A 21,727-nucleotide genomic window follows, 5' to 3' on the forward strand; every position below is an offset into this window, starting at 1 on the left:
CCACTGGAACTGAATGAATACGATCAAAATAAACAAACAAACTCTCGACTGAGCACAAGAAAAGATGACATTTCAAACTACCAGGTGAAGGGAAAAGAAAAGTGACCACTGATAGTGAAGTTATCTAGGAGTTGGCAGGGACCTCACCTGGTGGGGTCGCCTGAGCCCTGCTCACCTCAGGTCCTGGGGGAATTAGGAACAGGGGGGCAGGCTGGCCCAGAGGAGTTGGCTGAGGTGGGCACAGACCTCAAGGCTCCCCCCGCCGGACCTCCTACCCTGACACCATAGCCCTGACGGTTCCAAGTTGCTACCCTGAGCAAAAACGAAGCTGCCTCCACCCCACGGCCCTCAGCAAGTGCTTCTCACCTCAGGAAGCTCCCCCTATAAGTCATAATAGAAGGAAAAAAAAAAAAAAACTCAAACATTGGAGCTAGACAAAAATCAAAGACAAAAAAAGGGCCCTCCATAGGATGATGTCTGATCCCTGAACAAAGCCTGAGAACCGCGGGGAGCGGAGGCCACGTCTCCTACTGTTTGGAGTTGCCTGCCGGGTTTAGCACGGTACCAAGTTCAGGGTAGGTACTCAACAGACCCTCCCTGAATGTCTCCCTGTGTTTCCCTATAAGGGAATGCAGTTGAGCTTGTGCCGACCTGCAGTAGTTGAGGCTGCAGGAGCATCCTTTTCCCCTGGGGAGGAACTGGGGTGGGTAAGGCAGGGCTTCAGGAGCTGGGGAAGGTGAAACTAGGCCATCAACACCCAGTAAGCCCTCTGTGGCCCAGATTGATGCATACACCCAAGTGAGTCTGTGTGGTCCCTTGAAATTCAGAGCAACGAGCTTTTGCCACTGAGAGGCCACTCACAGGTAAATAATTGGCCCTCCCATTAGGCTTGGCTTCCCGAGCATTTTCTAGAGGGAGTGAGGTAACAGTCCCCTTACTGGCAGAATGCGTTAAAAGAAAGAAAGGCAGAGTGCTTCCTTTCCCAAACCTGTAACCCTGTTTCAGGTCCAAAGTGGGGCTGAGGAACTAGGGTAACCTGGCTACAAACAGGCAGGTGTCTTCCTGCCTAGGCAGTGCTCTCACTATGGTGGATACAGTCTAGTCATTGCCCTTGGGCACATCCCAAGCCCCTGACACCCGTGCCCGGCAGCACTGTGGGGTTGCCCTGTAGCTTCTAGGCTGACCCTGCACCCTGTGGGGCAGGGCAGGCACCTCGGAGTTGAGGATTTACTCCTTGCACTAACCCAGGCTGGTGTGGGCAGGTGGTCTGGGAGCACACTCCTGAATACAGTTCACTAACAGTGCAGCGATGAGCATGGCTGACCTAGAATGGGCTGGGAGAGACTTTGCTCCCGATGGAAATGGCTACAAATCAAACACCATTGATCCTGAAAAAAAAAAAAATGTGTGGCTGGAGATGACCTTGGGGGTTAGGGGTTAGAGGGATGGGTGGGACTCCCGCCTGGCTCTGGGGGTCCATGAGAGGGTGGGGTGGCAGAAGCGGGCACAGACCGTGGGAGACGACTACGGCTCTCAGATTCATAAAGAACCCCATGCTGCCCTTTAAACTTGCCATGAAGTCAAGGAGAACGGGGTGGGGTGGGGAGAGAGGCAGGGTTAATTTTGGGTTAAAGTTTAGTTTCATAATCCAAGTTATAAAAAGAAAGAAACTGAACGGAGAAAACAACAACCAACAACACTCAAAAATCTCAAGAGTTTTCTTTTATCTTTTCCCCAACCCCAGGCACAGGTAGGGCCGAGGCTTGTTTATAATGATATCAAAAAGCACTCAAGTTAAAAAACTAAATGGCACAGGGAGACACGAGGCAGCTGTGCACCCCGCCCCCAGGGCCCAGGGCTGGGGGGACCAAGGGACACTGGCCAGAGGGCAGGTGGGGCCTTTGGACACTGGCTGTGGTGAGCAGAAGCTCAGGCAGGGGGCCCCACTCTCTGGACCTGCCTGCCAGTCTGCCCACTTGCCAGCTCTCTGGCAAACTGCCCCTCGGCAACCCCTGAGAACTCCCTAGCCCCCTCCAAACAAAACCCCAGTGGATGATTCGGGGGAGTGGGTCCTTTGTAGCTCGAGGCAGTGCCAGTTTGCATGGAACGGATTTTTACTGAAGTTTTCTAATGGGCCTCACTGTGCCAACTTTTCATCACCCAGGGTGTGGGTTCTTGGCATTTGCCCTCTGGGCTTTTAATGCTCTATTTCCTGGTACCTTCACCAGCCCCCCACCCTGCCCAGCCCCACCCTCCTCAGAGCCCTGTGACATCAAACGAGGTGCTTCCCTGGGTGCTCCAGAGCCCTGTCCGTGGGGCGTAGGGGGCAAGAGCTGCAAACCATGACCACTCAGTTCAGGGAGCAGGGGTACGGAGGGAGCCCAGTGCACAGCGGAAGCCCTGCTCGCCTGGAAAGGCAGAAAGCATTTTGGGGAGAGGGACAAAAGGGACCCCGGACATCCTGGACATGTCCCAGCTCTGGCCTGACCCCATGGTAATGCTGGGATAGTGTTCCCATGTCACTTGAGGGGTTCCAGGCATCTAAAAGGTTGGCTTTGGAGACCGAAGGCTGGAGCAACCTCACGGGACAGAAGGCCCAATTCCCTTGGCAGCTGGAGCTGAGGAGTCTGGCTAAGAAGAGTCTGGGAGGCACAGCGGCTCCGGAAACAGCAGCTTCATTTACTGAGGCTCAGTGCTGGCCCTATGGCTGCTTTCAGGGGCTCTGGGGGTTTAGCCAGCATCCAGCAAGCCCACCTGCCAGTGCAGCAGGGACCCAGGGGACAGCCTAGCATTTCTCTGGCTGGCTCAGGGACCCAAGGAAGGGAGCCTATTGAATTAGCAAAAGCCAAGGAGGGAAATGACCACAGGTACCTGAAGCTAGTTGTCAGGTGACGGGACGGTCAAAGTCAAAAAGAAACTCAGGTTTTTTTTTTTTTTTTTCTAACAGAGAATAATAATCTGCCTTTGGTTTGCAGTCCCATGACTGTGACTGACCCCACTACAAGTGCCCTGGGTGGCCAGGCCTTGCCCGCGCCTCCCTGTCCACCCCCTCCCCGGGGCTGTGGTGAGAGTGGTGTTGGACAGATGCAGCCACACAGATCTGACAGGGCCTTGACCTCCCCCTGCACACTGGGGGCATGCCTGGGAGTCGCCTGTCCCATACACCTTCCTACCTGATCCTCTTGCTGCCGCCACCGCCGCTGCTGCCACTGGTCCGTAAGCCGCTGCTGGGAAGCCTGGCCAGGAGAGAGAGGAGCCTGTGTCACGGAGGAATCCTTGAAAGGGCCAGGCACAGACCTAGGTCACGGGCCACACAACCCCCGCCCTCCACACAAAGACAGGAGTGGGAAGGGATTTTCACAGGGCATCTTTTGAAAGGGACACAGAGTAGTGGCTGTCAGGCTTCTAGAAGGCACAACATCTTTAGGTGCATTTGATTCTCACCCATTTGTCACCCCAGAAGCTGGTTCTAGAAGGCCTACAACAATAATTCAAGAATTGTAGGAGGAATTTTTTTCTTGAGAAGCGGGGTTGAGCTCCCTGTTGACCCTGCATTGACACACGGTGGCTCCCCTGGCGTTGTGTTCAGTAGCACTGAGCATGGCTGGGCTGGCCCACCGCTCCTTGCAGAGATTGTGGCAGAGTGGTTAGCCCCGTGCCACAGGCAGGAGGCACTTGGGACGGCCTCTTGACAGAGCAGGCACCTTGGCCAGGAGCTGGCTTAATTCCAGCTGTTCTCTGAAGGCTCTGCAGGTTAGCGTGGCCTTTTTAACTCCAGACTTTTGTCAAAACATCAAGTCAGCAGCATCACAATCCCAGGCCCAAGGGTGAAGCATTTGGGGGTCCCAGGTGATTGCATACACATGGAGCCAGACGGGAAAGGGAGCGCGGGGCTGCAGGGGTCTATGTGGAGTGAGCCCTATGGCTTTATTTGGTCTCTCAGTGTTTCAACCTCCTGAGGCAATTGTGGGAATTTAGATGTGGCTCTTTGGTCTGAGCCCCATGGACCAGATGAAACTGGCACTAGAGGGTTTCCTAGGGGTCCCTGGAGTTCTTCTTGATCAAGGCTTTATGCTATCTAAAAATGCACCAGGCAGCAAGGCTGTCCCAGCAATGGGAACAATAGTCAGAAGGGCCAAGGTAACTTCTTGTAGCTGCAGATTCCAGATGAAGTATGCCAAGTCCCCCCTCTCCCGGGCTTCTCTCAGCCACCAGCACGTGCACACACAGCCTCGCGCTGGGACACACACAGATACACTCCCATACATATAAAGACAAACATCCTCTGCCATCCAGGCAGATGCTTGGAGGCCTGACCCCAAGACCCATTTCCAATGACTGTGGTTTTAAATGATGTGCCAGAAGTCAGCCGCAAACTGAATCAACAGCCCCCAGCAGGGCTGCTCAACTTTAGCCACTGAGCCTTTTAAACAAGGAATTTCTACAGGACGAGAGGAAGACATGCACCGTCAAGGGCAGGGAGCAGAGGAGGGAAGAAAGCAGAGACAAAGCTCCCCCAAACAGAGCGAACTAGAAGCCCACTAAACTCTAAGACTATTGTCCTAGCTACACGGTACTACTGAAGGGAAAGAAGTTCAAAGGGGAACATGCTACTCTAAAAAGGTCAGGCTAAGCTACTTAAAATGTCAATGAAAAGAGACATACTTGCATTTAAATATGGTAATAGGGCTGTTGAAGGGGGAAAAAGAAAGATCCAGGTGAAATAAATGTACGGTTGTCCCTGGCTGCAGGTCTCCAAGCGCCCATGGAGACCATGCATGGTGACTGGAGGCCCTCCCTTCCCCAGAAGGCAGCAATGAACCCAGAGGGAGACCAAGGAAGGGACCCCCAACCAAGTCCTCTCCCCATTTCTTCCAGGCAGGATCTAGATTTCTGAAGATGAGGGTCCTGGCAGAAATTGCTGAAGAAAAATAAGGAAGAAGTCAAGTTATTTCTCTCTGTCCCAACCCCCAGGACACCGAGGCTTCTGCTGCTGTAAGAGCAAGGCCCAGGGGACGCTGGAGGGAGAGGATGCAGGCGAGTCATTCCTTTGCACTCCTTACCGTGCACTTAAAACAGCAGGTTTCCTCTGAAGCACGGAAAGACTTGGGGGAGGGGGAAGGAGGAACGAAGTGGGGAGGGGAGTGTAGTCAATAAAAAGACTTGTTAAAAAAAGGTCCATTTTCTGGAATTGAGTGCATTTTGGACAAAAAGTCTGAAAGAGGAAGAAAAAAATACTTATCCAAGAAAGGAAATCCATTATCCTTAATCTCAGATAAAGGCTCCTGCTGGAGGTGGAGCATCAGACGTTGCTGAGGGCTGGAATTTTATCTCCACCCTGGAGACGGAGGGTGTGAGAAGAGGGGCTGAAGAAGCAGGGCTGCCCGGTCTATCCCTCACACAGCACGGGCAGCAGCTCCATAGTCACCACCCCCACTGCCTCTGTGCCCTCCATCTGAAACACCAGGGCCATGCCGACACCTGGCCTAGCCCCTTGGGAGCCTCCTGGTGGGGAGGGGACGGAGCTTGCACCAGCATCCTGTACAGCGGTCCTCCTGGCCCCCTTCACCTGCTCCTCATCATCCCCTTCCTGTTCTATTAGGCCGTCCAGCCTCACCAGTCAACCCTCACCTGCCAAATATGTTTTCCATATGACCTGGCAGACAGGCCCCTGATACTGAGTTCCCACAGTCAGGTCTCTTCTTGGTGGCTGGGCTTGTGGGAGATGGGCAAGCACAGATACAAGGGGTGTGTGTGTTGGGTGTGTATATGTTAAGTGTATGTGTGTCAGGTGTGTGTGTAATGTGGGTTTGTTGGGTGTATGTGTGTTGGGTGTATGTGGATGTGTGTGTTGAGTGTATGTATGTATTGGATGTATGTGTTGGGTGTGTTGAACGTGTTGTGTACATGTGTTGGGTGTATGGATGTGTGCATTGAGTACATGTGTGTTATGTGTTGTGCATATGTGTTGGGTATATCTGTATGTATGTTGAGTATATGTATGTGTTGTGTGTTGTGTTTGTTGAGTATATGTATTGTGTACATGTGTTGGGTGTATGTGGATGTGTTTGTTGAGTATATGTATGTGTTGTGTGTGTTTTGTTGAGTGTATGTATTGTGTACATGTGTTGGGTGTATGTGGATGTGTGTTAAGTATATGTATGTACTAGGTGTGTGTGTTGTGTGTTGAGTGTATGTATATAGTGTGTGTGTTGTGTGTTGAATGTATTGTGTATATGTGTTGGGCGTATGTGGATGTGTGTTGAGTGTATGTATGTATTGGGTGTGTGTTGTGTGTTGAGTGTATGTATTGTGTACATGTGTTGGGTATATGTGGATGTGTGTTGAGTGTATGTAGGTATTGTGTGTGTGTTGTGTTGAGTGTATGTATTGTGTACATGTTGGGAGTGTGTGGATATGTGTCGAGTGTAGGTGTGTATTGTGTGTGTGTGTTGAGTGTATGTACTGTGTATACATGTTGGGTGTATGTGGATGTGTTGAGTGTATGTATGTATTGTGTGTGTTGTGTTGAGTATATGTATTGTGTACATGTGTTGGGTGTATGTGGATGTGTGTTGAGTGTATGTATGTATTGGGTGTGTGTGTTGTGTGTTGAGTATATGTATTGTGTACATGTGTTGGGTGTATGTAGATGTGTGTGTTGAATACATGTGTGCTATGTGTTGTGTATATGTGTTGGGTGTATGTGGATGTGTGTTGAGTATATGTATGTATGTATGTGTTGTGTGTGTGTTGTGTTTGTTCAGTGTATGTATTGTGTACATGTGTTGGGTGTATGTGGATGTGTGTTGAGTATATGTACATATTGTGTGTGTGTGTTGAGTGTATGTACGTATTGCGTGTGTGTGTTGTGTGTTGAGTGTATGTATGTATGTATGTGTTGTGTGTGTGTTGTGTTTGTTCAGTGTATGTATTGTGTACATGTGTTGGGTGTATGTGGATGTGTGTTGAGTATATGTACATATTGTGTGTGTGTGTTGAGTGTATGTACGTATTGCGTGTGTGTGTTGTGTGTTGAGTGTATGTGGATGTGTGTTAAGTGTATGTATGTATTGTGTATGTGTTGCATGTTGAGTGTATGTATTGTGTACATGTGTTGGGTGCATGTAGATGTGTGTGTTGAGTACACGTGTGTTGTGCATGTGTTGGGTGGACTAGGGCCACCCCAGCTGGGGCTGCTGGAGAACAAAGCAGCATCCTGGTGGCCTGAGCCTAAGGCTGTGGTGACAGAGGGCACAGGCAGTCTCCAGGACAGGCCCTTCGTAGGACACAGGAGGCACCTGAGGACCGGGCGGTCCCTGGTGGATACGACCCTCTGGGGCTGGACCTGGGAGGGCTGGGAAGTACAGGGGAGAGAAGCCTGGCAGAGTGGCCTCGTGGCCCTGTCTTCGGCATTTCTCCTCAGGCTCTGAGGAGGCAAGGGTCACCTGGGACAGGCTACTTCCTTGGGAAACCAGGGGCTGGGTTATCAAGTAGGGGACTGTCTCAGCAGAGGGTGCTGGTGGGAAGACTGCAGGGAACCAGGCAGGTGTCCTGGCAGGACTCAAGGCTTCTTCACAGGGCCTCGGGCCAAGCAAAGACGTGGCAGAGCTCCTTGTTCCACAGGTGCCCACAGCTGCCCAGCACCCCACTGCTCAGAGTGGGAAATGATCACCCCTCCACTGCTGGAAATGTAGCGAAGGGGGGCGTCCCTCCTCAACATAGCTTCCCTGGCCAATGTGTGAAGGGGCCACCAGACTCCTCCTCCTGAGGCAGGGCAGCACAGCAAACAGCAGAGCACACAGACTTGGAGCCTGTCTGGGTTCGATGTCTGGCTCAGTCACTTACTAGCTGTGTGACTTTGGGCAAGATGCTTATGCTCTCTTTGCCTTGATGTCACCAACTGTAAAGGAGATGACCGTTTTAGTGCAGGATTAATATATGCAAAGTGCTTAGATGAATGCCTGGCAGTGAGTAAGCCTAATTGGTGAGAGCGTGGTGGCTCATGCCTGTAATCCCAGCACTTTGGGAGGCCAAGGTGGGCGGATAACTTGAGGTCAGGAGTTCGAGACCAGCCTGGCCAACATGGTAAAACCCTGTCACTACAAAAAATAAAATAAAATAAAATACAAAAATTAGTCAGACGTGGTGGCACATGCTTATAATTCCAGCTTCTTAGGAGGCTGAGGCATGAGAATCGCTTGAACCGGGGAGGTGGAGGTTGCAGTGAGCCGAGATCGCGCCACTGCACTCCAGCCTGGGTGACAGAGCAAGACTCTCTCAAACAAACAAACAAACAAACACTCTTTGGCCAGGTGCAGTGGCTCACGCCTGTAATCCTAGCACTTTGGGAGCCTGAGGTGGGCAGATCACCCAAGGCTGGGAGTTCAAGACCAGCCTGGCCAACATAGTGAAACCCCATCTCTACTAAAAATACAAAAATTAGCCGGGCATGGTGGCACATGTCTGTAATTCCAGCTATTTGGGAGGCAGAGGCACGAGAATCGCTTGAACCTGGCAGAGGTTACAGTGAGCCAAGACTGCACCACTGCACTCCAGCCTGGGCAACAGAGCGAGACTCCATCTCAAAGAGAAAAAAAAATAGGTGACAGCCGCCATTGTGATGAGGCCTACCAGGTCTCTGTCCAGCCATCAGCCCTGTCTTCAAGACAGGACTCTTCTCCAGGCAGGGGTGTTCCACTGTCTCCATGGTAGGAGCCATGGTCAGCTGGTAGTAAGCACACAGGGGGTCTGAATTTCTTTCTTTTTGCTTTACTTTTTTTTTTTTTTTGAGACAGTCTCACTATGTTGTTCAGGCTGGAGTGCAGTGGTGCAATCTTGGCTTGCTGCAACCTCCGCCTCCAGGGTTCAAGTAATTCTCATGTCTCAGCCTCCCAAGTAGCTGGGATGACAGGTGTGTGCCACCACTCCCGGCTATTTTTTTTTCTTCGTATTTTTAGTAGAGTCGAGGTTTCACCATGTTGGCCAGGTTGGTCTTGAACTCCTGACCTCAGGTGATCTGCTCACCTTGGCCTCCCAAAGTGCTAGGATTACAGGTATGAGCCACCATGCCTGGCCTGAATTTCTTACCGATAACAGTGGTCTGGTATCCTTCATAACGTCCCAACTTCATAGCATCATTTTAGTGGAGCTAACATAGCTCAAAATTAGAATACACATTCTGTTTAGCTCTAACAATGACAAGTGGGTCAAGGGGTCAGGCATGACCCTGGTGGCTTAATACCTACCATATGTTAGTAAATCCAGCAGAAAAGAGAAAATCATTTTGCTGATCAAATCTCAGAGGGCCTGAGAGCTATAGGTTGGCCACTTGGAACTTAGGTACTAGGAATGTATTATGCTCTTCCTGTTTGGGAACCTTATATTCAAGAAGAGGATGCCTGGGTAAAAAAGAAATTGCACTAATGGTGGAATTCCAGGCATGAACAAGCGCCACAGCTTGTAGAACTGTCATGTTTAATGGGAGTCAGACTCGAAGACCTATTCTTACTAGAATGGAGTTCCTCTGCCCTTCAAGTGGGATAACAGAAGAATCACCTGGCTCAGCCTCAAAGCCCAGTTTTTAGCCCTGGCTGTCCCTGCTTTTCTGTGCAGTTGGACGCCACACTTCACTTCTTTGGGACCTGTGTAACTCTTCTCTGTTGCAAAGAGGTTGCAACAGATGACCTCTAGATGACCTCTAAAGTCCCTTCATCTCAGACCCTGCTTGAGCCTGTCTGTAGGGAGAAGGATGATAAACCCAAGTCCTCTGAGGTTGGTGCTAACACAGCTCTGGGGTTGGTGACTCATCTAAGTGAAAGATGCCACCCACCGGCTGACAGTGGGTGAGACACTTCGCTGGGCTTTTTGGAGTTGTGAAGATCTAGTATAAGTGAGAAGTCAACGGTGCTTTTGGGTTTTGGGGGTTTTGTGACGATTATATGATACCACACTCACTTTTTATTGCTTCTCTGGCATTTACCAGCTTCTTCCTTACCTAAGCACAGTTATTTTTGTGTGCATATCTTATTTCTCTTGCCGGGTGACAAACTCTTCTAGGGCAGGGACTCAATCACATGTCCCACTTAGGACCTAAGCCCAGAGTCTTCCCCACAGAAGGCTGTCAATGAGCATCGGCTGATGATGGTCAGGATGCTCTGATGCAGTGGATGAGGGTATGGGCTGGGAGTCACTGTTCTGGGTACACTGCAGCTGAAAGGCAGCACTGCCTACAAGCAGCAGCCTCCCTAGCCCCACGATCCTCCACCCCAGTGGGGGCACATTCAACGCCCCTGGAGGGGTCCAGAAGCATGATTCATCCAGCAGATGGGACACAACTATGGCAAATTGGAGCGCCCTGCTCTGTATGGGTGCTGATTCTCAACCCTGGTTGCTCACTGGACCCACCTGGGAAGCTTTAACAAATGCTGAGTTTTGGGTTCCACCCCTGCGATTCTGCAGAGCAGCCTTGGCACCTGGACCTTTAAAAGCTTCCCAGGGCCAGGTGTGGTGTCTCATGCCTTTGAGAGACTGAGATGGGAGGACTACCTGAGGTCAGGAGTTCAAGACTAGCCTGGCTAACCTGGTGAAACCCTGTCTCTACTAAAAATAAAAACAAGCTAGCCAGGCATGGTAGCGGGTGCCTGCAATCCCAGCTGCTGAGGAGACTGAGGCAATCACTTGAACCCAGAAGGCGGAGGTTGCAGTGAGCCAACGTTGTGCCACTGGACTCCAGACTGGGTGACAGAGCCAGATTCTGTCTCAAAACAAACAAACCAACAAAAAACTTCCCAGATGACACCAGTGTACAGCCCAAGGTTGTAAAAAAGTAAAATTGTGGCACACATCTTCAGTCTGCCAGCCCCTCCACTTTGCAGAAGCAAAGGCGCTCCTGAGAATACAGGGGTGGTGCTAACTCTTGTGGCCGGTCCCCTGTGAGAGCCAATGCGATGTCTCCACTCAGTGCAGTGGTCTCCGTCCAGCCTGGAGGAGCTTTAACCTTGGCCCCAACCCCGCCCACAGAATCGGGTGGGACCTGGGTCTCTGCTCTTTTAAAGGCCTTCCAGATGATAATGATGCACAGTGTAGGCAGAGAATCCTTGATTTAGCGAGAGCTTTGGGGTCTTTGTTTTTAGTTACCACTGAAAGGGAACTGCCCTCTGTCCCATGGGCTGGGAAGTATTACATCATGAACCCTTTTCTTTGCCTCCCATTGCCTTCTTGGTCTGAGAAGACACTGGTCTGGGAGTGGACTGCCTGGGGAATGGTTCTGGTCCAGTTGCTACTTATTTCTGTGATCTTGGATGAGTCAGTGGCCCCTCTGTGCCTCTCTCCAAGGAGGAGATGAGAGAATTCTGGCTCCAACAGGTGTGATTAAGGGGAATCTTTATAAAAGACTCTCTCGTAATATGCATCACCGGCCCTGAATGGTCCATTACGAAACAATTTTTCCTATGTTGTGCTTGCTTAAAGCACTCTCCACCCTCTTCCCCAGCACGCCCGCATCTCCCCAGCAGCAATTTCTATAGATGGTTCAAACATTCTTGGCTAAACCCAATGTTGCTTCACTGAATCCAAACACGAAAAAATAAGCAACCAAAAGAAGAAACTGTCACCCAGAATGTAGGAAACATGTCCTACGAGAGTTTGGAAACACCGCCATCTGTCATCCTGGCTGGCCCAGGATGCTCCCACCTCCCAGGCAGACCAGCCTGATGCGACAGGGCTGGTTCTTTCCAAGGAAATCCATAGCCCTGACTTCCGCGCAGAGAAAGACAGTGGCTGGAGGCTGCAAAGGGGCGAGAGTGGAAAAAAGGTGGATGGCACATGTCTGGAATGGGAGGACCAAGGGACTCAGATCAGAACAGAGGGTATAAAGAGGAGGAACAATTGATAACCAAAGGGACACATTTACATGATCAGATTGTCATATTTTGGTTTGAAAGAAGATGTATTTCCATTTGGGAGAAAAAAAAAAAAACACTTACCCTGGCGTCCTTGGCATTTAAAATAGGAATCTGTTTTAAACACATATTTTTGGGAGAAAGTCTGACATTCCCAAGGGTACCAACCCATCACTCCTGCGGGGACCCCCGGACAGAGGAGAAGGTTGGGGCTGCTGGTTGGGGAAGGGGGTGCTGGGGAGTGAGTGTATGGCCTGGAAATGCCTCGCCCTCAGCTATAGCTGGGAAAATGACAGGCATGTGGAACCTGTCATCTGTCCCTCTGGAGAGGGGCCAAATGTGAAGGCCAGGCCTGTCTGCTGGGAAGGGTGAGAGGTTGGCGGCTCAGGTTGGTCCTGTTGCCTAAAGGAGAGAGGTCCCGAAGTCAAGAGCCCTAAGGGTGTTAGTTCCTAAAACACAGGGATGGCACAAAACTGCCCCAGATAATTTTTAATGCAACTGCTGTTTAGCTTAATTTTAAAAAAGATATGTATGTAACTCTTCAGACTGATAGGACTAAACGGAAGGTGCACTGCAATGTCAAACCTTCGTGAGGTTTCAGTAAGTGTTTCTGTCTGGGCACTTCTGATCGGATGAATGGGTTTGTGGAAGCATAAAATAGAAGTTAGGCAGCACCCGTGGGAAGCAACAAAGAAATCCTCAGAAAAGGCAAGAGCGGAACCGGGGGCCCAGCCAGGAGCGGAAGGTGTATGTCTGTCCACAGGTTCCCTGCGACTGGGAAGCACCCAGGAAGCGGAGTGGAGCACCTGTCCCACCCCCCGGACCCAGCAGGGGACCAGGAGTAGGGAGAGACCTTTCCCTGGCTGCCCACAGCGGGGCCTTTTGCCACGTTGGATCTTGTTTTTGGCAAACAGATTCTGCAGCTTGAGAATGGGCTTTGGTCTCAACCTCAACCTGTCTCCAGAACAACGTGGAGTCGTGGGCTGTGGAGGGAGAGCTCATGCCTGTCCCCAGTCTCCCTGAGAGGGGGCATTTTCATCCCACCCCTAGGGGGTGCTCCAGGCTCACAGCTGAATTCCACAGCAATTCCTCCTGCCTCCCCTCTTCCAGTAGGGTACCTTTCCCACCTGGGCTGCACATAGAAATCCCCTGCGGAGCCTGAAAAATACAACCTGGGCCCTACCTCCAGAGATTCTGATATAATCTGTCTGGGGTGCAACCAGGGCAACAGAAACTGCCAAAGCTCTCCCAGGAATTCCAGCTTGCAGCTGGAGCTGAGAACACTGCAGTAGGTAGTTTGTGTCCTGCGACTCTCTCGGGAGGCAGGAAGCAGAAAGCTCTATCTGGGGACTTTGGCCCAGTATCCTTCTCCCTGGGCCCGTTCTACCCCTGAATCACTAAATCCCTCCCCAAAGAGGGCTGAGGCCTAGCATTCAGTACCTGCACTCACCCAGAACTTCCGCAGTGAGCCGCAGCAGAACTGATAACTCAAGACCCATTCTCAGCCCTGTGCCCTCTCAGTAAATACTGAGTGCCTACTACAGGCCAAGCTCGGTTATAAGCACTGGAATCATAGCAGTGAACAACACACACACAGTCTCTGCCCTCATGGAGCTTAGAGTTGCTAGCAGTGGACAACAAAGGGGCTCTATTTATGGGACTGGGGTCCCAGGACAGGCTGCACACAGATCAACTGCCCAAGGAGAGACAACTGGCTAATGGTAAGCTGGGCCTGGGCTAAAGGAGGCCGTGGCTCACTCTTCCAGGAAGAAGGTGGGGGACCTGTGCCTCGGACCCCTCTAGCTTGGAACCAGGCATTGGCTGTGTCTGCTCTAGGGTCTTCTAGCTGAGCTCAAGGACCTGGGTGTGGTTACACCAAATGCCACTTGAAGACAGAGGGAGCCCTCGGAAGACTCAGTCCTCAGGGACGAGAGTATAGGAGTGGCCATTCCAATGAATCCTTTTCTCCAAGATCAACTGGCAAGAGAGAAAGAAAATGGAGGTATTCCCATAGCTATGATCTTGACCTACCCCCAAAGGTCTCACCACTTTGATTCAGTTCAGTTTAAAAAAAACTACTGAGCTGGTCCCTGGATACATGACCAAGACACAGGTAATTCTTTCCAGTTACTACCCACTGAGATGAGGGCAGGGGACAGATCCCTGACTTCAGAGGCCCTGGAGAGTTCCAGCCTCAGGCATCATTGGCCTGACCATCCAGGGCCTTGGGGATGATGTGGGTTTCGCTGCAATGCTGGCCAGATGGCTAGCATCAGGAATGGCTGACATATTACAAGGGCTCTGACGCCAGCTCCTGGCCCTACAAGGACACTTGGTTCAGCATCACTCTCTGGCCAGCGAGACTTCAAGGGAGAGAATGTCCACATGGAGTTCATTCCAAAGCCAGCCCTTGCTACCCTGTGCCAGCAGCCTGTGGTTCCTCGATAGGCCAGGGACACCCACTTCCCCACAGAACAAACATCTATCTGCCTGTCTTTCTGAGACCCAGACCGAGACCTTCAAGGTGAAGGATTCCAGCTTCTAAAGAGGCATCAACAAACTATCTGGAGAGTTCTTCTTTCCCATCACACCTTCCTCTTCCCTAACTTCTCATAACAATGGCAATTTCTACTTTTCAGCCACTCTCTCATCTACCACCAATGGCTGTCAGGACAAACTGCGAATGTTCTGACCATTGATCCTTCCAGAGTTCCCTGTTCTGATGCTTTTTACACTTCTCCCTGTACCCAAAACTTCAGACACCCAATTGCCAGAGAGAGTCACAGTTTTGCTTCCTTTCAACAGGGTGTCTTGCTGAGACCCTGAAATCTTAAGCTCTCTTTGGGTTCCTTCTCCACGCCTGCTTTCTCCCCAGCTTCGTGCCACATGCGCTTTTTCAATGAATCCGCCATAGCAGGATCCTAGACCCCCATCCAATGGCCCTCACCTCTGCCGACCAGGACAGCAAACGCTCAAGTCTCGAGCACTCTGACTTTTGCAGGGAAAGGTCTGAGGCCAGCCCCACAGTTCTCTTAGTGGTACCTGCTTAGGGATTCTACAGGCTTTCTCCTGACCCCCAGGACCAGCTTTGAAGGTGCTGGGATTCAGGTAAGGCCAGGAGCACCTCTCCCCATCCCTCTGTGTCTATCCTGCCTCCTCCACCCATCCATCTCTCCATCCTTCCTTTAGGCATTTAGCATATAGTCACCAAGCACTATGCCACAGGCCCTGCCCTGGATGCAGTTTCCTACTTTGGTCCCATCACTAGCTCCATGAGTAGATGAACATCTGTGATCTTAAATTCCCTCCCCTAGATGTTCCACCACTTTTGTCTCCTGAGTGACGATGTTTCAGATGTTGAAGGGCAGACACCGCCATGCTGGGTACCAATCCTTTTACTGGTAGACTGTGGAGCAGTCAGGGAGTCTTAGGGGAAAGCCCAGCATGGTGGGGAGGCACTTTGGCTCAGGGCAGAAGCCATTTACCAGCTAGTGTAAAAATATCTACAAACGTCAACAGCCAGTAGTTTATACCACTACCCTCCAGCCCTTGTTGAAAAGGTGGATAGGAGGACAGTCTTCTCTATTCCTTACTTTCCTCACCTGTAAAATGGAAGGGCTCGGCTTTGATGATGAGAAAATAGTCATTACACTAATGATAACGCGACACTAGCGACCATCTGAGCACTTTTCATGGCCACGGAGCATCCCTGCATCATCTCAGTCAGTCCTTGCTACAACACTACAAGGAAGACATTACTATTCCCATGTAATAGATGAAGAATTGTAGGTCCAGAGAGGTTAAAGAAAACAGTACACGATGGTGGTTAAATCCCATTTCCCACACTGACTAGTTGTCGGACCAAAGACAAGTTACTTAACTTCCCTCTCTGCCTCCTTTTCCTCCTCTGTAAACCCAGTTACCGATACCTCCTCCTAGGGCTGCAGTGAACATCAGTGATTCGGTGAGATGATGGCGTTGGGCGCTCAGGACGGTTAGCTGCTGCTCGGTAAGTGGAATAATAACATTTATTTCTATTTTTATTATTATTGCCCAAGGTAATAACTGTAGCGGAGCTGAGAAATCCCTTTGGTGCCTTCCTATTCTAAAACCCTATTAATTTACATGGCATTTCACATCCAAAGGGCTTTAATAGATAGCATTGATAATTCGCTTGTGAGTGATGGGGTACGTCTTATCTGAAGTGCAGGCTTGACTCTGGTGGGTTAATCTGACAGCAGGAGGTGAGGGCTTGCGGGGGCCAGGGAGGAGCAGCTGGTGTGGCCATCGCCCCGTGAGGTGGTCACCACAGGCATGAACGTGGAGCCCGGAGCCCCAGTGCTTGCGCTGGTCAGCTGGACTGATGGTTCCCAGTGCCCTCCTGCCCTGATGTGCTGCCCTCGAAACAGGGTCTTGCCCAGCTCCCTCCACCTCCTCTGGACCAGAGGAGCCTTCCTGGGTCCTTCCACTAGAGTGGAATCCTGTTTGCTGCTCTGTCCCCAACGAGCAGGTGGGGGTCCACGTCTCATTCACCACTGTGTGCCCCGCATCCAGGGCAGGGCCTGTGACACAGTGCTTGGTGACTATATGCTAAACGCCTAAAGGAAGGATGGAGAGATGGATGGGTGGAGGAGGCAGGACAGACACAGAGGGATGGGGAGAGGTGCTCCTGGCCTTACCTGAATCCCAGCACCTTCAAAGCTGGTCCTGGGGGTCAGGAGAGAGCCTGTAGAATCCCTAAGCAGGTACCACTAAGAGAACTGTGGGGCTGGCCTCAGACCTTTCCCTGCAAAACCAGGCATGCCCTGGGGGCAGCCAAGCACCTGCTCAGACTCGGGTGGGGCAGCAGGGCCTCAGTGGGAGGAATAGGAGGCTACACTTGCCTCTTCCTTTCCCACCTCAAAGGCAGTCAGCCCTGGCCAGCTGGCATCCAGAGCCCAGCGGGGCTGCACAGCCATATGCACAAAGCCTCCAGCAGGGGAACAGCCTCCTATGGCAAAGGTGGGGTCAGCATTCCAGGCTCACAAGGTGTATATCCGGGATTCCCTGGGTCTGGGAAGAGTGGCACTGGCTTCCCAATGCCAAAACCTGTGGTCTGGCTGTTTCAGCCCAAGTACTAGGACAGCCTCTCCCCCGATGGGAAATCCATGGAGGCAGGAATGCGAGGGAGGGAAGACACACCGTGTTTGGGCCTCCTGCGGATCCTCGAGGTGGAACACCCTCTCCTCATCATCTGCCTAGCGAACTTCTATGTGTGCTCCAAAACTCAGCTTGGATGTTGCCCGCTATGGTCTGAATGCTCATGTCCCTGCCAAAATTTATATGTTGACATCCTCACCCTCAAGGTGATGATATTAGGAGGTGGGGCCTTTGGAAGGTGATTAGGTCATGAGGGTGGAGTCCTCATGACTGGGATTAGCGCCCTTATAAAAGAGACCCCAGAGAGCTGGCCACCTCTTAGACCATGTAAGGACAGAGCAAGAAAATGGCAGTCTACGAACCAGGAAGTGGCCCTCACCAGATGTCCAATCTGCTGGTACCTTGATCTTAGACTTCTCAGCCTCCAGAACTGTGAGAAATAAAATTTATATATATATATATTTTTTTTTGAGACAGGGTCTCATTCTGTCACCCAGGCTGGAATGCAGTGGCACAATCACAGCTTACTATAACCCTGAACTCTCGCCTCAGCCTCCCAAGTAGCTGGGATTACAGGTGTGTGCCCCCATGCCTGGCTAATTTTTAAAATATTTTGCTGAGACAGAGTCTCACTATGTTGCCCAGGCTGGTCTCAAACTCCTGGCCTCAAGCAAACCTCCTGCCTTGGCCTCCCAATGTGTTGGGATCATAGGAGTGAACCATTGTGCCTGGCCAATTTATGTTGTTTATAAGCAACTCAGTCTATGGTGCTCTACTACAGTCACCAGAATGGACTAAGTTCTTGTCCCTTCCTGAAGGCTGTTCAGCAGCAGAGTCAATGGCTCCCTCTGCATCCTGTGCAGCTGCTACAATCACTCAGGAACACATCTGGCCGCATGTGGGATGCTCCTCCAGGCTCTGAATTCCCTGCACCCTTGCTTAGCATACTTGTGCCCCAGGAGGCCCTGTCTCAGGTCGGGTGCTGATGACCGTCTCCAGCTCTCTGCAGACAATGTGCCTTTGCCCCAACTGAAGAGACAGAGAGCAGAGGCAGTGACCCAGTTGGCTGGGGTCTCTCAGGGGCAGGGGATCCAAGCTGACCAGGGCTCTGCAAAAAAGTCTCTGTGCAGGATTCCTTTCAGCCTGGAGAGGAGCGGGTGATGGACACACCTTTGCCTTCTGCTTTGTCCTTGGCTGTCAGAAGGCACCAGCTGCCCAGACCTCAGGCCTGGCACTGCCCTTTGCCTAGAATTTCACATGCTGAGTAATTTATAGTTTTTTGTTGTTGCTTTGTTTTCTAAGTTGCAGCCTTTCACTTGCTTTTTGCTGATGGAAATGAAAACTGAAGGGCTTGAAGAAAGGTGATTAAGTTCCTGCTAGCAGACTTAATGGGGACTTTGTAAGGCTGGTGGTACAGGGACCTAAGCAGGTGGGGGGTGGGGGAAAATGAGATCTGGTGGGCACGAGGCCTCAGTCCACAGAGGACGAGGTGTGGGGTCACCTGCAGCCTCCCTCACTGCAACTGCTGCCATCCTGTCTAGCTGGTGGGGCCCTCTGCTCCTTGGGCCAGGCTGCCTTCCTTGGTCATGACACTAACCTTTTCTAAAGCACTAGATCATTCCCAGTCCCATGAACCCTCTCAACAATATGTAAGGAAGGATCAATAGCCCCATTTGACAGATGGGGAAACTGAGGTCTAGAGATGGCCTTATTTTCCTGGCAAGCTAAGGGCAAGAACTCAGTCTCCTGACTTCCCGCCTGAGGACACGGGGCTCTGGGCTGTGCCATGGGGAGCTGAGCGCTCACTTAGTCACAATTCCCTTTATTTATGCAGAGGAGCTTCAAGAGGCACAGAAAGCTGATCGAAAGTGAAACCCACAATTCTCGTCAATTCAGATTGCTCCAATTCATTTCTGCAAACGTTTATTAAGTGCCTATTAGGCACTGTGCTCTGCTTTCATCTGGGAATAGAGTCAACTCCTGATTTTCCACGCCGAGGGAAGAACATGGCAACATATTCACAGCCTTGACGAGCTTCGTGCCGTGGCCGGTCTGGGTTTGGGGTGTGCCACTGAATTTTACTTCTCCGTCTTCTTTTAAAGCAGCAGACATGCTTTCCTGACTAAGCTTGCCTTTAATATTCAAATGAGAGGATAAGCCCCAAGTATACACAGGGCCAGGTGGTGCAGGAGTGGGCTGGCCACGAGGGAGCTGGCTTGTGATTTGAAATCCGGCTGTGGATCTAATCTGGGAAGGGGTAATCCCTAGAGACATGGCTCGAGGGCTGAAGGGATGTTCAGATTAGAGGGCTGGTGATGAGACAGATGTGTGGGGGCCGCTGTGTCAGGAGGGCTTTCCTTGACAGGGAGCATTTCTGTTTACAGTGCTGCAACATCTAGCTGGGGTCCCTGGACGCACAAGTCCGTGCTTATGGCAGCCTACCTGGGAAACCGACTAGCCTGTCTTGATATTTCAAGATCTGTTTCCCTACTAGCAAGAAACCAGCCATTGCTCACTGGTTGGGCTCCATTCCGGAAGCCAACCAGAAGCATGCACCAGGCAGAGCCTGAGGGTCTGTCAGGGGTCCCAGTGAGGGCATTTCTGGGGCAGGAGATGAGGAAAGAGCCCCTTAAAAACGGAAGCAGCAGGAAACAGGGAGTTTCAACTTACAGGAAAATGAGGGGCCATCCAGGCAAGCCTGGAATCGCCTCCCCAGATAAGACTGCAGAGCCTGGGGAGGGGGCTCTGTGCTCTCACTGAACTAGGCCAGAAAGAGCAGGACACAGGAGACACCAAGGAAGGAAGCAGCTCCCTGAGCGCACCCAGGGGTCTCGCCTCTCCTGAGTGGGGACTGACCACAGAGGTCTCTGCCACTTGGGTGGGCTAGAGGAGCGGGTGAAGGGCTCTGAAGTTGCCTCCCCTCGTGGCCCAGGTTACCATTCCCAGCCGGGGTCGTAGGCCTTGAGCATGGCAGCTGCAGCATTTTTGAATGTTTTGCAAAATGTCAATGACCGGACAGATCTGGCAGGTGGGTGACAGCAGGTTCAGGATGCAGCCCCTTGCCTAAGGCCAAGGCTTCTCTCTTGGTCACCTTGCTTATGCCAGCTCCTCCATCTCCTGAGAACTTGGGTTCCCTTCACTCTGATTTCCATATCCAAGCTCTACCCCTCAGGCTAAGACAGACCACTAAGCCTCTGCCTTTGCTCAAAGACCCAACGACTTGACTGAAGCTTACCTTGCAAGCTGCCCTACAGACAATGGACTACGGCGGCTTCCCCCCAGAGGAACAGGATATCCCTGAGCTAGCATATCTCTGTCCTCAGACACCAACCCTCCCCACTCCCCCGCGTATCTTTTAGAGTGATTGAAAATCACCTGGCACCAAAGAACCATCAATGGACAGGAATACAGAAGGCAGGCTATATGGCAGACAGGCCGTGAGTTCTTCCTGGTGCAGCAACTGGCCGCATCGCTAATCACAGCTGTCCTTTCTGCTGAGCTAGGACTTGGCCTCACTATCATTCTGAAGCCAGTGCTCCAGGAAGCCAGTACTCATCAGTCAGCATCAGCACCCGAGAGCAAACCTGTTTTCCGTTGCTGAAGAGGTAGGAGCACAAACTGGCACTTTGAGAACCAGAGTTCAAGTTCAGCAGGCTGGGGAAGGGTCTCCCTGCCTGGGGACCTGCGCTGCCCCTGCAGTTTGCACACAGTATCCCGGGAGGGAGGCTTGAGCACCAAGCCATGAGATGTTAGCTTGGCCTCCTGGCCACGCCGAGTGCTCTGTGGCTGAGGCGACTGTTGGTTGTCAAAATATTGGCCCAGAGGCCTTTTGGCAGTTAGGGCCATATTAACTCTGCTCTCCCCAGTAGAACTGCAGGGCTCAAAGAACCCCGAGCTAGCCCCAGGCAGGGAGCTAGGGATGGAGCCAAGAGAGGATGAGGCGGAGAGGAGGTGGGGTGCGGAGAGGAGAGGAGGTGGGGTGCAGAAAGAAGGGACAATCCTCCAGACTCACCCTCATGGCCCCTCACTTCTCCAAACTCCTCTGACTCACTATGGAAGTTCGACCACATCACTTCTGTATGTGAAATCATCTCTAAGCATTTCATATTCTTTGGGGATCAAATTTAACTTCCTAAACTTGACTCAGCAGGCCCACCATGGCTCCAGCCTTGTAGTTCTCCTCCCACCCAAGATGCTTCTGCAAGCTCCCTGTGCACTGAACTACTCACAATCCTTGGGACCTGCAATGCTTCCTCTCTCAGGTGTGTAGCAGAAATTGCTAAGTGTCTACTAGTAGCCGTTCCACTCTTCTTTCTTAGTACCAAAATCCTTTATTTTTAGCTGAGCACATGGCTACCTGGAAAAAAAAGACACTTCTGAGCTTTCCAGGCAGCTGAAACTGGTCATGTGACCAAGTTCTGACCAATGGGATCTAAGCAAAATGTCCTGCATGACTTCTAAGAAGCATTACTAAAGGGAAGAGATGTATTCCTCTGGGATGCATATGTGATGGCTGGAGTTTGAGCAGCCTTCTTAGAGTATGAGGTGGAGTCTTATGCTGAAGAGAATAGAATGAGATTAGAGAAGAAACCCAGACCATGAGTATTATGGAGTCACATCCAGGCTTCTTTTACATGAGAGACAAATGAATTCTGATTTTGTTTAGTCCATTATTATTTTGTGTT

At 51.3% G+C, this 21,727-nt stretch overlaps 1 protein-coding gene across 39 annotated transcripts in view; it reads right to left on the reverse strand.

Annotated features, from left to right (window-relative positions):
- Positions 1–21,727, reverse strand: part of MSI2 (musashi RNA binding protein 2) — a 432,504-nt gene that overhangs the window by 29,393 nt on the left and 381,384 nt on the right. For 21 of the 39 annotated variants that reach the window (XR_010582134.2, XM_045376050.3, XM_045376048.3 and 18 more), the window contains one exon: positions 3,174–3,236. The exons of 3 other annotated variants lie outside the window; for them this stretch is intronic. Coding sequence is in view for 34 of the 36 variants with exons in the window: in XM_045376050.3 (XP_045231985.1) it covers positions 3,174–3,236 (63 nt within the window). In the remaining 2 variants the exon portion in view is untranslated. Of the gene's footprint in view, positions 1–3,173; positions 3,237–4,665; positions 4,690–21,727 lie in introns of all 39 variants that reach the window. 15 more of the 39 variants (XR_010582133.2, XM_074019221.1, XM_045376057.3 and 12 more) reach the window with 1 other exon arrangement.

The sequence above is a fragment of the Macaca fascicularis genome, chromosome 16 (genome assembly GCF_037993035.2).
Source record: "Macaca fascicularis isolate 582-1 chromosome 16, T2T-MFA8v1.1".
Classification (NCBI taxonomy): Eukaryota; Metazoa; Chordata; class Mammalia; order Primates; family Cercopithecidae; genus Macaca; species Macaca fascicularis.